This window comes from Lepisosteus platostomus, chromosome 24 (genome assembly GCF_059453375.1).
Source record: "Lepisosteus platostomus isolate fLepPlt1 chromosome 24, fLepPlt1.hap1, whole genome shotgun sequence".
Lineage (NCBI taxonomy): Eukaryota > Metazoa > Chordata > Actinopteri > Semionotiformes > Lepisosteidae > Lepisosteus > Lepisosteus platostomus.
The window spans coordinates 17,995,731-18,008,589 of record NC_142634.1 but is presented as its reverse complement, the minus strand read 5'-3'; the positions used below and the strand labels follow the sequence as shown (position 1 = coordinate 18,008,589).

Here is a 12,859-nt window from a genome sequence, read left to right as displayed (position 1 = left end):
CCCGCCCCCACCCTGTCCTCATCAGCACCCCTGGAGCTGCTGCACTGGCAGCTCATTCGCATTTTGCAATTAGCTAACGAGATGCAGATCCTGCTGGCCTGGACAGGGGAGGGTCCTGGCCCTCTTGTCCAAACAGGGACACAATCGCTTTGCTTCTTTATCGTGGGCAAGGAGAGCACTGCCCCCACGTAGGACTCTCACCGTGTGGAGAGAGAGAGAGAGGAGGCAGACAAGTGAGCTAGAGGAAGGACTGGCCACAGAAGCTGGACACAGGCAGACCTGGCTGCCCAGAGGACAATGCCTAGGTTTGTTAAAACAAATGGGAAGCTGAATGACCCCTCTTAAACTCCATTTTTACGACAAGAGTGGAGGGGATGAAAAACAGTGGTTAGTGTTATGTACAGCGGTCAGTGTGAAGTGCAGTGGTCAGTGTGAAGTGTGAAGAACAAAGAAAAGTTCAGTGTAAAAACAAGTAAAACTCAAAACTCTTTATTTTCTGGATTTGTACATCAACACATAAGTCTCCTGAAACTACACTGCAGTGCTTCACTTCCTGTGCTTGATTCTGCTCTGTCCGTCCACAAGGGGGCGCTGCTGAGCTCGGTGAGGCTCACACTCTTCTTGGGCTGCTGGTGTGGACACACAGAGAGGGAGAGACAGGACAGTCAGCAGGGGAATGAAGGAATAGAGGGTGTGTCTGTGACTGCGTGTGTGAGTGAGTGTGTCAGGGTGTGAGTGAGTGTGTGAGTGTGTCAGGGTGTGAGTGAGTGTGTCAGGGTGTGAGTGTGTCAGGGTGTGAGTGAGTGTGTGAGTGTGTTAGGGTGTGTGTGTGTGAGTGTGTCAGGGTGTGTGTGAGTGTGTCAGGGTGTGTGTGAGTGTGTGAGTGTGTGGCTCACCTCAGTCTGCCTCTGCCTTGCGCAGGTACTTCATCATCACACTGTTGACGTCGCCCTCGCTGCCCTCTGCCTCCAGGCGCTTGCCCACGGCCTTCTCCCCGCCCTCCAGGGGGCGCTGGGATCCTCCGGAGCTGGAGGAGTCAGACCCAGAGTCATCGGAGCGGGACGGGGCAGCCCTGGAGGGAGGCAGCTCCCCAAAACGGACGCAGAGCGTGCGTCTGGGCCCCCCGGCCAGGCTGCCGGAGGAGTGGGCTCGGCGGATGGCCGGGAGGATGTCCGGGCTGCTCTCTCTGCCGCCTGTCTCCTCATCCGGCAGGGGGCCGAGGAGGCGCCTGTTCCGGAACACCAGCGGCTCCGCCCCCAGCGGGGGCAGCTCCTCCCCGCCGCCTCCCCCCGCCGGCGCCGCCAGGCCCAGCAGCCGCCTCCTGACGGCCAGGGGCGACCGGGGGAGGGCAGGCTCCTCCTCCTCGGGGATCGGGGGGTTGGGGGTGCAGGGGCCCGACGGCAGAGAGGACAGGGAGTCGCAGGAGCCGAACCGGGCCAGCCTCGCCCCCCCCGGCCCCCCCACCTCGGGCAGGGAGCGCAGGCTGGCCGAGCGTGCCAGGAGGGGGCTGGGGGGCTTGAGGATGCTGGGACGGCTGCCAGGGGCCTGGGCCAACCCCTCGTGGGGTTTAGGGTCCCCTGCGCTCCCTGCAGTGCTGTCCCCCAGGGCCCCTCTCCTGCGCAGTAGGGACGCCCCCGTGGTCTGGTAGATGGGCAGCGCTGGGGAGACACTGCGCTCCTCGCCAGCCCGGCTCCTGCGCAGCTCCTCCAGGAACTCGGACAGCGCCAGCGAGCTGGGCGCCCGGCCAGCCCCCTCGCCCTCTCCCCCGCCGCTGCCCGCGTGTCGCCGCAGACTGAGCGCGCTCAGAGCGGAGCCCGCCCGGCTCTCTTCTGCTTCCTGGGGCAAAGACCTGTGGGGGCAGAGGTCAAGGGTCACAGTGGCAAAGGCCGAGGCTTGTCTTTCCACACATTAATGTTGCAATGTGTCCCGTTTGTGTTAATGATGTGATCTGTGCTGCTTGTGTTAATGATGTGATCTGTGATGTTTGTGTTAGCTGTGATCAGTCCTGCTTGTGTTAATGATGTGAACTGTGCTGCTTGTGTTAATGATGTGATCTGTGCTGCTTGTGTTAATGATGTGATCTCTGATGTTTGTGTTAGCTGTGATCAGTCCTGCTTGTGTTAATGATGTGAACTGTGCTGCTTGTGTTAATGATGTGATCTGTGCTGCTTGTGTTAATGATGTGAACTGTGCTGTTTGTGTTAATGATGTGATCTGTGATGTTTGTGTTAATGATGTGATCTGTGCTGCTTGTGGTAATGATGTGATCTGTGATGTTTGTGTTAATGATGTGAACTGTGCTGATTGTGTTAATGATGTGATCTGTGATGTTTGTGTTAATGATGTGATCTGTGCTGCTTGTGTTAATGATGTGATCTGTGATGTTTGTGTTAATGATGTGATCTGTGATGTTTGTGTTAGCTGTGATCAGTCCTGCTTGTGTTAATGATGTGAACTGTGCTGCTTGTGTTAATGATGTGAACTGTGCTGCTTGTGTTAATGATGTGATCTGTGCTGCTTGTGTTAATGATGTGATCTGTGATGTTTGTGTTAGCTGTGATCAGTCCTGCTTGTGTTAATGATGTGAACTGTGCTGCTTGTGTTAATGATGTGATCTGTGCTGCTTGTGTTAATGATGTGAACTGTGCTGTTTGTGTTAATGATGTGATCTGTGATGTTTGTGTTAATGATGTGATTGATTTGTGCTGTTTGTGTTAATGATGTGATCTGTGATGTTTGTGTTAATGATGTGATCTGTGATGTTTGTGTTAATGATGTGATTTGTGCTGCTTGTGTTAATGATGTGATCTGTGATGTTTGTGTTAATGATGTGAACTGTGCTGCTTGTGTTAATGATGTGATCTGTGATGTTTGTGTTAATGATGTGAACTGTGCTGCTTGTGTTAATGATGTGATCTGTGATGTTTGTGACTGGGTTGTGACAGGTAAGTATTGTGACAGTAGTACTTACCGGTAACTGTTGGTGCTCAGGGTGTCAGACAGTCGGCTCATGCTGCCTGCTGTGCTGCCACCATATGGGGAACCCCCCCTGCCTCGGGGTACGCCTAGCCATGAGCGGATTCCATCTCCTACCTCCTCACTCGCCAGGGACCCCAAGCTGGACATGTTGTCCCTGAAGCACAGCAACATACAGTCACTGCACAGCACAGCACTACAGCACACTCACAACACTGCACACAGCAGTGCAGCACAGACACAACACTGCACACAGCACTGCAACACAGACACAACACTGCACACAGCACTACAGCACAGACAAGACACTGCACACAGCAGTGCAGCACAGACACAACACTGCACACAGCAGTGCACCACAAACACAACACTGCACACAGCACTGCAGCAGAGACAAGACACTGCACACAGCACTACAGCACACTCACAACACTGCACACAGCACTACAGCACACTCACAACACTGCACACAGCACTACAGCACACTCACAACACTGCACACAGCAGTGAAGCACAGACAAGACACTGCACACAGCACTACAGCACACTCACAACACTGCACACAGCACTACAGCACACTCACAACACTGCACACAGCACTACAGCACAAACACAACACTGCACACAGCACTGCAGCACAGACACAACACAGCACTGCAGCACAGACACAACACTGCACACAGCAGTGCAGCACAGACAAGACACTGCACACAGCACTACAACACACTCACAACACTGCACACAGCAGTGCAGCACAGACAAGACACTGCACACAGCACTACAACACACTCACAACACTGCACACAGCAGTGCAGCACAGACAAGACACTGCACACAGCACTACAGCACACTCACAACACTGCACACAGCAGTGCAGCACAGAACACTGCACACAGCACAGTCGGTGCACTGCACTGGAACACATTGATGATAATGTGGCACACAATCACTGCACTGAACACAAAACTTCAGCAAAGACGTCACTGCACTGCACACAGCAATGCAGCAGAGAGTCACTGTATTGCACAACCCTGAAAGCACTGATAATACAGTCATTGCATGCCTTTGTGAAAGCGGATAGTGTTCTACTGTAAGTGGGTAAAGCAGAGTAAAGTAAACCAGTGGTAAGGCATAAAAAAATGTGGGAGAGTGAGTGCAACCATATAGAAACTGTGAAAACGCATTCGCTTCCCTACAGTAAGTTTTAATAATAGAGCAGCAAAATCACATAACTGCATTCTTTGTGAATCTTCACTGCAGCACCACAACATTCACACTGTGACTCTACTGTGTTCACACTGTAAACTCCCGGTATCCAGATTGTAATTCCACTGTATTCACTGTAATTCCACTGCATTTCCACTATAATCAATGCTTTATCTCCAGAGCTCGCTGCACATTGCGGAGCCCGGCTGGGACAGTTACAGCAGGCCAGTGCCCCGGTCACAACTACAGGGCATGAACAGCTCTCCCTGCTCTCAGCCCTTTGCTACGCAAGCTACTCGGGGTTCTTTGTCACAGGCAGGTTTGCTGCAGCAAACAGCCTGACCTTATATAGCTTATATTGATGCCTGCAAAAGCCATAAAGACAAACGTATCAGCTGTAACTCACAGCTGCAGTGGAATACTGTGAGGGATCCCCCTGGGGGCTGGTGTTGTATTTGCAGATCTGCTTGTCTTGTAGCAGATTCTGTGCCAATTAGCCTCCTCACTCTCAGAAAAAGGTTTCCCTTTTCACTGCAGGCAAAGAGTAGGGAGCCCTTGACCGGTATCTGGCCCTGGGATGGAGCCGGAGGGATTTCCTGTGGCTGATCCTCTCCAGCAGGTGCTTGTGCAAGCAGCACATCACAGCCCCTGCTGCAGCTGTCCCTGCCGGCTCAGGAAAGACACACACACCCCACAGCGCCATGCAGAGTCTTACACATCTCTCTTCCTCCCAGTGGAGTCCACCGTGGTGTGCACACTGGATGGAGAGAGAGAAATTGAGTCCCATGGGAAGGACAGACAGACACGAGGATGAGCAGTGTGTTAGAGTGTAGCGCCGTGTCAGTTTGTCAGTGAGGGTGTGAGAGTGGGAGTGTAGTAGAGTGAGAGGTGTGCTGCGTGGCCGCTCTGAACCCTCCCTGACCTCTCAGAATCACTCTCATCACTGGACTCCTCCTCCAGGGCTGTCTGCAGATCTGCGATGCGCCTGATCGATGTCTCCAGATCAGCTTGTAATGTCTGCCTGACTGCAGTCAGCTCCTCCACCTGCATCTCCTGCGCAGATAGACATGAGGACAGACAGACCACCAGTTCAAACGTGCAGCTTCAATGTCCTTCCTATTACCTGTGGCCCGTTCTGCCTCCTTCCCTTTCCTCCCTCCCTCTGTCTCAGCTCTAACCTCCAGCTCACACTCCCTCCTTCACTGTGTGATTAATGCCCAGTTGTCTACTCCAAGGTCACTACTAACACAAACACCAATAGAGCCTGTTCACATCACCATGACAACCATCTCGCCCCCAGTCCCTGGAGCTGGTAACCTGGACTTTCCCACGACAGAGTAAAGGAGGAGAGTGGTGTGGGGTCTCCTTTTTTGTCTCTATTTTCTTCACATGTTTTATTCCACCATCTCTCTCTCTCTCTCTGTTACCTCTCCTCCACTCTGTTACACCCCTCTCTCACTCTGCTCCTCTCTGTTACACCCCTCTCTCTCTCTGCTCCACTCTGTTACACCCCTCTCTCTCTCTGCTCCTCTCTGTTACACCCCTCTCTCTCTCTGCTCCACTCTGTTACACCCCTCTCTCTCTCTGCTCCTCTCTGTTACACCCCTCTCTCTCTCTGCTCCTCTCTGTTACACCCCTCTCTCTCTCTGCTCCTCTCTGTTACACCCCCCTCTCTCTGCTCCTCTCTGTTACACCCCTCTCTCTCTCTGCTCCTCTCTGTTACACCCCTCTCTCTCTTTGCTCCACTCTGTTACACCCCTCTCTCTCTCTGCTCCTCTCTGTTACACCCCTCTCTCTCTCTGCTCCTCTCTGTTACACCCCCCTCTCTCTGCTCCTCTCTGTTACACCCCTCTCTCTCTCTGCTCCTCTCTGTTACACCCCCCTCTCTCTGCTCCTCTCTGTTACACCCCTCTCTCTCTCTGCTCCTCTCTGTTACACCCCTCTCTCTCTCTGCTCCACTCTGTTACACCCCTCTCTCTCTCTGCTCCTCTCTGTTACACCCCTCTCTCTCTGCTCCTCTCTGTTACACCCCTCTCTCTCTCTGCTCCTCTCTGTTACACCCCTCTCTCTCTCTGCCCCTCTCTGTTACACCCCTCTCTCTCTGCTCCTCTCTGTTACACCCCTCTCTCTCTCTGCTCCTCTCTGTTACACCCCTCTCTCTCTGCTCCTCTCTGTTACACCCCTCTCTCTCTCTGCTCCACTCTGTTACACCCCTCTCTCTCTCTGCTCCTCTCTGTTACACCCCTCTCTCTCTCTGCTCCACTCTGTTACACCCCTCTCTCTCTCTGCTCCTCTCTGTTACACCCCCCTCTCTCTGCTCCTCTCTGTTACACCCCTCTCTCTCTCTGCTCCTCTCTGTTACACCCCTCTCTCTCTGCCCCTCTCTGTGTGTGTCTCTCTCTGTCTCTCCCTGAGCTGCTCGGTCAGGAAAGTGTGGGTTGACAGGTGTTCCTGACGCTGCACTAATTACACACCACAGGCAGTCAGTCAGAGAGCGAGAGAGCACCTGCTGAACTGCTGACACCCAGGAGAAATTACTGAAATGCTGATGGACGCGGGAAAAGGCAGAGCTGTGACCCCCAGTCTTCAGGACAGATGTCGCACACACTCAATTTATGCTTAAATACTGGCATCACACATAGTGGTTGTAGGACCATGAAACATACTGACACACAGTACCATATCGATCTTGATTCAAATTGAAATTGTTCCTTTTCATTGTTAGTACATAGTCTTCACTTGCTCAAGCATGATTCTAAAGGAATATGAAATCTTAAGATAAGCCAGGGTTACAATCTAACTTTGCAGCAGTGTTAAAGAATGTTTAACACTAAACAGTGCAGTGTTGCAGTGTATTGTGTCTCCCCACTGAAACAGGACTAGGAAGTCCTATTCCTTTAGTGTTACATTATATTCTGTCCCCCTGGTGTGGCAGTTTTGTGTGTCCCCTCTGCGATGGTGCTACCAGCTCGATCCGGCGACGGCTGCTCTCCAGCTCTCTCTGCGCCAGCTCCTCCAGCTCCACGCGCATCTCAGCGAGTCTCTGCTGGTAATAGCGCGAGCTCTCCTTCTCCCTCGCCTCCGAGTCCGCGGCCTGCTCCAGCTCCTCCCCGAGCCTCACCACGCTGTCCCTCAGCCGCAGCACCAGTGCCTGGACAGGAAGACACGCTGAGAGACAGTCCAGGACCCCGAGACGGGCTCGCACGATGACTCCCGGTCAGACTGACCTCAAACCTCTTGATCTGGCCCCTCTGGAACTCCAGCTTGTTCTCCAGGTCGGTGACCAGGGCCTCCTGTCGGCTCACAATGCTGCGCTCCACCATGGATCTCTCTAGGTGCTGAATCCGGCTCTCGCTGAGCTCCAGCTGGGGTAGGGACAGGGGGAAGAGCCTCACTAGAGTCTCCTGCCTCAGTGCGGTCCGAGTCTCCTCCATAGAGTCAATGTCTCTGCCTTTCAACCTCACCTTTTCCTGCATGCTCTGTCGTTCCTTCTTGACCTCTTCCAGCTCTGCCTGCAGGTCCCGGATCTGAACGATGTCACTGGAGGACTGAAGGGGAGAGGAAACCTGACTGTCTCTTAGTGTGTGTCTGTAGCTGTAGTGTCTCTTTGTGTGTGTCTGTTTGTCACACTGAACCTGTAAGACTCACATTGGAGGTGTGCAATTGGGCTTGTCTGTGCATCAGAGAGCTCAGGCCTCTTACCTGCGTGAATGGGTCCAGGTGTGTGTCAGGGTCTCAGGTGTCTTACCTGTGCTATGAGAGTCTTGTGTTTCTTTATCAGCTCGTTTAGGTCATCCTGGTCTTCCTCCAGTCGCTTCAGCAGGTCAGACTTCTCGTGCTGTAGCTGGACCAGCTGATTTTCCACCTGAGACAGAGGCAGGAGAGAAGGAGAGACAGAGGAAGGAGAAAGAGTGAGGAGAGAGGGAGACACAGAGGGAGGACAGAGGGAGAGGAAGAGACAGGGTTTAGAGAGGGAAAGGGATATGGACAGAGAAGGAGAGAGAGGAGGATAGTACTGGGGTAAGGAGGGGCTCAGAGATCCTACTGTAAGACTCCTGAGGAATCTCAGTGGGTCCTGGAGCTGATTCCTGGTCTGATGCAGTCTCTGTATGGATCAGGAAAGTTGCAGGAGCAGTGTGGGGATGTGCCCAGAGCCCCCTTTAGGAACAGACTCAGCAATGGCAGACACACCTGTAGGGTTTATAAAGGAAGAACAGGCCCACCACTCCCCCCTTCACTGGCACTCCTCTCTTCCTCCCTGCCTGTCTGCCTCCTCACCAGGCTCTTGTGGCGACAGATGTTCTCCAGCTCCAGCTGTGCGTTCTCCAGCTCTGCAGCCAGAGTCCTCTGGAGGCTCAGGGCCTCTGCACATCTGGCCTCACTCTCCTCCAGCTGGGACAGAGAGCGGAGAGTGGGAGATGGGAGAGATGTGGGACACAGAGAGGGGTGAAGGGGTGGAGGGGTGATGGAGACAAGGGAGAGAGACAGAAGAAGAAAGTGTTAGACATGGCACAAAAGTTTTGTTTACAGCATCCATTGGCAATCTTGCTGGGTGTCAGTGAGAGGTGCTTTGTCAGAAAGCCACCTTCTCAGGCCCAGTAGTGTGGCACTGAGCCAATATGGCCTCCTATTAATTGATAAAAGCTGCAAAATGAAGCACAGCTGGTCTGAACGACACTCAGAGGGAGTGAAATTTAATAGGACAAGGCCTCTGCTGCATCCCTCATGTCATGTGATTCCTGTTGCGTGATCAGTGGCAGGGTGTGTCTGCAGCGGCGTGTGTGATCAGTGGTGCCAAGTGTGAGATCAGTGGTGCAGTGTGTCTGTGAGATCAGTGGTGCAGTGTGTGTATATGAGATCAGTGGTGCAGTGTGTGTGTGTATGATCAGTGGTGCCAAGTGTGTGATCAGTGGTGACAAGTGTGTGATCAGTGTTGCAGTGTGTGTATATGAGATCAGTGTTGCAGTGTGTCTGTGAGATCAGTGGTGCAGTGTGTGTGTGTGTGTGTGTGTGAGATTAGCAGTGCAGTGTGTCTGTGAGATCAGTGGTGCAGTGTGTGTGTGTGTGAGATTAGCAGTGCAGTGTGTGTGTGAGATCAGTGGTGCGGTGTGTGTGTGTGTGTGAGATCAGTGGTGCAGTGTGTGTGTGTGTGAGATCAGTGGTGCAGTATGTGTGTGTGAGATTAGCAGTGCAGTGTGTCTGTGAGATCAGTGGTGTGGTGTGTGTGTGTGAGATCAGTGGTGCAGTGTGTGTGTGTGTGTGAGATTAGCAGTGCAGTGTGTCTGTGAGATCAGTGGTGCGGTATGTGTGTGTGAGATTAGCAGTGCAGTGTGTCTGTGAGATCAGTGGTGTGGTGTGTGTGTGTGAGATCAGTGCGCAGTACCTGGCAGTGCAGTCGGTCCAGCTCTTGTCTGCTTGCTCCCTGCCCAGGTGAGTCCAGGGTGGACAGCAGCAGCTGAGCGTCGCTGAGCAGGGCGTGGGTGCGCTTGAGGTCGCGCCGCAAGCGCTTCTCCACGTCAAAATCACGGTGCCCAATCTGAGAGTGACATGCGTTACTGCAGTCAATGCCCAACCAGCACATCCCAGTTCTGCTTAGTGCACCCCAAGTGAGCCCAGTTCAATACCTGTTCACACAGTGTGGCAATCAGCCCCTCCAGGTCATGTTTCTCATGGACGACCAACTGCTTCTGCTCGTACTCCTGCTCCAGCTGCATCTCCAGCTGCCTGAGCTGCGCAGACAGACGACAGACAACGGGAGTCAGTTCACGTTCCTCATTCCACTCACTCACCCCCACATCTCTCTTCTCCGCTCTCCGTACTCGTCTCTGTGATGACTTCTGCACATCATCCAGCTCCTCCTCTTTGTCCTCCAGCTCCTTCTGGTGAATCTGCTTCATTCTCTCCATCTCCATTTCGTAACGCCGCTGCGTCTGTATAGGAAGAGGGTGAGAAATGTGTGTGTCGCAGCCGTTAGTGCAGGAAGTCGATCTCAGCTGCTCCAGCTGCTGTCTCTGTGCTGATCAGCCTGTGTGTGGACTAGTGGACTGACAGTCCCTGCTCCTGCTGCTGTTTCGTGCTGATCAGCCTGTGTGTGGACTAGTGGACTAACAGTACCTGCTCCTGCTGCTGTCTCTGTGCTGATCAGCCTGTGTGTGGACTAGTGGACTAACAGCACCTGCTCCTGCTGCTGTCTCTGTGCTGATCAGCCTGTGTGTGGACTAGTGGACTAACAGTCCCTGCTCCTGCTGCTGTCTCTGTGCTGATCAGCCTGTGTGTGGACTAGTGGACTAACAGCAACTGCTCCTGCTGCTGTCTCTGTGCTGATCAGCCTGTGTGTGGACTAGTGGACTAACAGTCCCTGCTCCTGCTGCTGTCTCTGTGCTGATCAGCCTGTGTGTGGACTAGTGGACTAACAGTCCCTGCTCCTGCTGCTGTCTCTGTGCTGATCAGCCTGTGTGTGGACTAGTGGACTAACAGTCCCTGCTCCTGCTGCTGTCTCTGTGCTGATCAGCCTGTGTGTGGACTAGTGGACTAACAGTCCCTGCTGCTGCTGCTGTCTCTGTGCTGATCAGCCTGTGTGTGGACTAGTGGACCAACAGCACCTGCTCCTGCTGCTGTCTCTGTGCTGATCAAGCTGTGTGTGGACTAGTGGACTAACAGTCCCTGCTGCTGCTGTCTCTGTGCTGATCAGCCTGTGTGTGGACTAGTGGACTAACAGTACCTGCTCCTGCTGCTGTCTCTGTGCTGATCAGCCTGTGTGTGGACTAGTGGACTAACAGTCCCTGCTCCTGCTGCTGTCTCTGTGCTGATCAGCCTGTGTGTGGACTAGTGGACTAACAGTCCCTGCTCCTGCTGCTGTCTCTGTGCTGATCAGCCTTTGTGTGGACTAGTGGACCAACAGTCCCTGCTCCTGCTGCTGTCTCTGTGCTGATCAGCCTGTGTGTGGACTAGTGGACCAACAGCACCTGCTCCTGCTGCTGTCTCTGTGCTGATCAAGCTGTGTGTGGACTAGTGGACTAACAGTCCCTGCTCCTGCTGCTGTCTCTGTGCTGATCAGCCTGTGTGTGGACTAGTGGACTAACAGTCCCTGCTCCTGCTGCTGTCTCTGTGCTGATCAGCCTGTGTGTGGACTAGTGGACTAACAGCACCTGCTCCTGCTGCTGTCTCTGTGCTGATCAGCCTGTGTGTGGACTAGTGGACTAACAGTCCCTGCTCCTGCTGCTGTCTCTGTGCTGATCAGCCTGTGTGTGGACTAGTGGACTAACAGTCCCTGCTCCTGCTGCTGTCTCTGTGCTGATCAGCCTGTGTGTGGACTAGTGGACTAACAGTCCCTGCTCCTGCTGCTGTCTCTGTGCTGATCAGCCTGTGTGTGGACTAGTGGACCAACAGTCCCTGCTGCTGCTGTCTCTGTGCTGATCAGCCTGTGTGTGGACTAGTGGACCAACAGCACCTGCTCCTGCTGCTGTCTCTGTGCTGATCAAGCTGTGTGTGGACTAGTGGACTAACAGTCCCTGCTCCTGCTGCTGTCTCTGTGCTGATCAGCCTGTGTGTGGACTAGTGGACTAACAGTCCCTGCTCCTGCTGCTGTCTCTGTGCTGATCAGCCTGTGTGTGGACTAGTGGACTAACAGCACCTGCTCCTGCTGCTGTCTCTGTGCTGATCAGCCTGTGTGTGGACTAGTGGACTAACAGCACCTGCTCCTGCTGCTGTCTCTGTGCTGATCAGCCTGTGTGTGGACTAGTGGACTAACAGTCCCTGCTCCTGCTGCTGTCTCTGTGCTGATCAGCCTGTGTGTGGACTAGTGGACCAACAGTCCCTGCTCCTGCTGCTGTCTCTGTGCTGATCAGCCTGTGTGTGGACTAGTGGACCAACAGCACCTGCTCCTGCTGCTGTCTCTGTGCTGATCAAGCTGTGTGTGGACTAGTGGACTAACAGTCCCTGCTCCTGCTGCTGTCTCTGTGCTGATCAGCCTGTGTGTGGACTAGTGGACTAACAGTCCCTGCTCCTGCTGCTGTCTCTGTGCTGATCAGCCTGTGTGTGGACTAGTGGACTAACAGCACCTGCTCCTGCTGCTGTCTCTGTGCTGATCAAGCTGTGTGTGGACTAGTGGACCAACAGTCCCTGCTCCTGCTGCTGTCTCTGTGCTGATCAGCCTGTGTGTGGACTAGTGGACCAACAGCACCTGCTCCTGCTGCTGGATGGTTGTCTTGTGTCGGCTGATCTCCAGCTCCAGCTCGGTGTTGCAAGTCTCCAGCTCCCTCAGCTGTCTCTTCAGAGTGGCAGCCGAGTCAGGCGATAGGGTTTGTGGGGAGGAGAGGTCTGCAATCCGGGCACTGAGCTCCATCTTCTCCTTTTCCAAACGACTCACTGCTGCCTGTGACTCCTGACACAATGTAAAGAGAGCTGACTGACTGTCCTGACACAGCGCACAGTGCAGAGAGAGCTAACTGACTGTCCTGACACAGCGCACAGTGCTAAGAGAGGTAACTCACCTGGAGGCTGTGCTGTGTGGTAAAGAGCTCCCCCTGCAGGGCTGTGGTCTCCAAAGTGCCCCTCTCCTGCAGGGTCCTCTCGTTAGCTGCCTCCTCCAGTGCCTGGGCCAGTTCTGCATCGAACCTGCACATGTTATAGAAAGTCAATGAAAACACAGTATCTGAAACATTGGACAGTAGCAGTG

The 12,859-nt window shown here is 53.7% G+C and overlaps 1 protein-coding gene across 5 annotated transcripts in view; it reads right to left on the bottom strand.

The window, feature by feature from the left end:
* Positions 1–473: 473 nt before the first annotated feature.
* myo18b (myosin XVIIIB) overlaps positions 474–12,859 on the bottom strand; it is a 31,706-nt gene continuing 19,320 nt past the window's right edge. For 3 of the 5 annotated variants that reach the window (XM_088618242.1, XM_088618245.1, XM_088618247.1), the window contains 15 exons: positions 12,675–12,798; positions 12,365–12,565; positions 10,002–10,112; positions 9,807–9,911; positions 9,566–9,718; positions 8,461–8,574; positions 7,931–8,047; positions 7,647–7,730; positions 7,410–7,547; positions 7,148–7,333; positions 5,105–5,235; positions 4,898–4,939; positions 2,972–3,133; positions 897–1,849; positions 474–629 (listed from right to left, as the gene is read on the bottom strand). In XM_088618242.1, coding sequence (XP_088474368.1) covers positions 898–1,849; positions 2,972–3,133; positions 4,898–4,939; positions 5,105–5,235; positions 7,148–7,333; positions 7,410–7,547; positions 7,647–7,730; positions 7,931–8,047; positions 8,461–8,574; positions 9,566–9,718; positions 9,807–9,911; positions 10,002–10,112; positions 12,365–12,565; positions 12,675–12,798 — 2,620 coding nt within the window. In that variant the 3' untranslated portion in view covers positions 474–629; position 897. The remainder of the gene's footprint in view (positions 630–896; positions 1,850–2,971; positions 3,134–4,897; positions 4,940–5,104; positions 5,236–7,147; positions 7,334–7,409; positions 7,548–7,646; positions 7,731–7,930; positions 8,048–8,460; positions 8,575–9,565; positions 9,719–9,806; positions 9,912–10,001; positions 10,113–12,364; positions 12,566–12,674; positions 12,799–12,859) is intronic. The other 2 variants (XM_088618243.1, XM_088618244.1) reach the window with 2 other exon arrangements.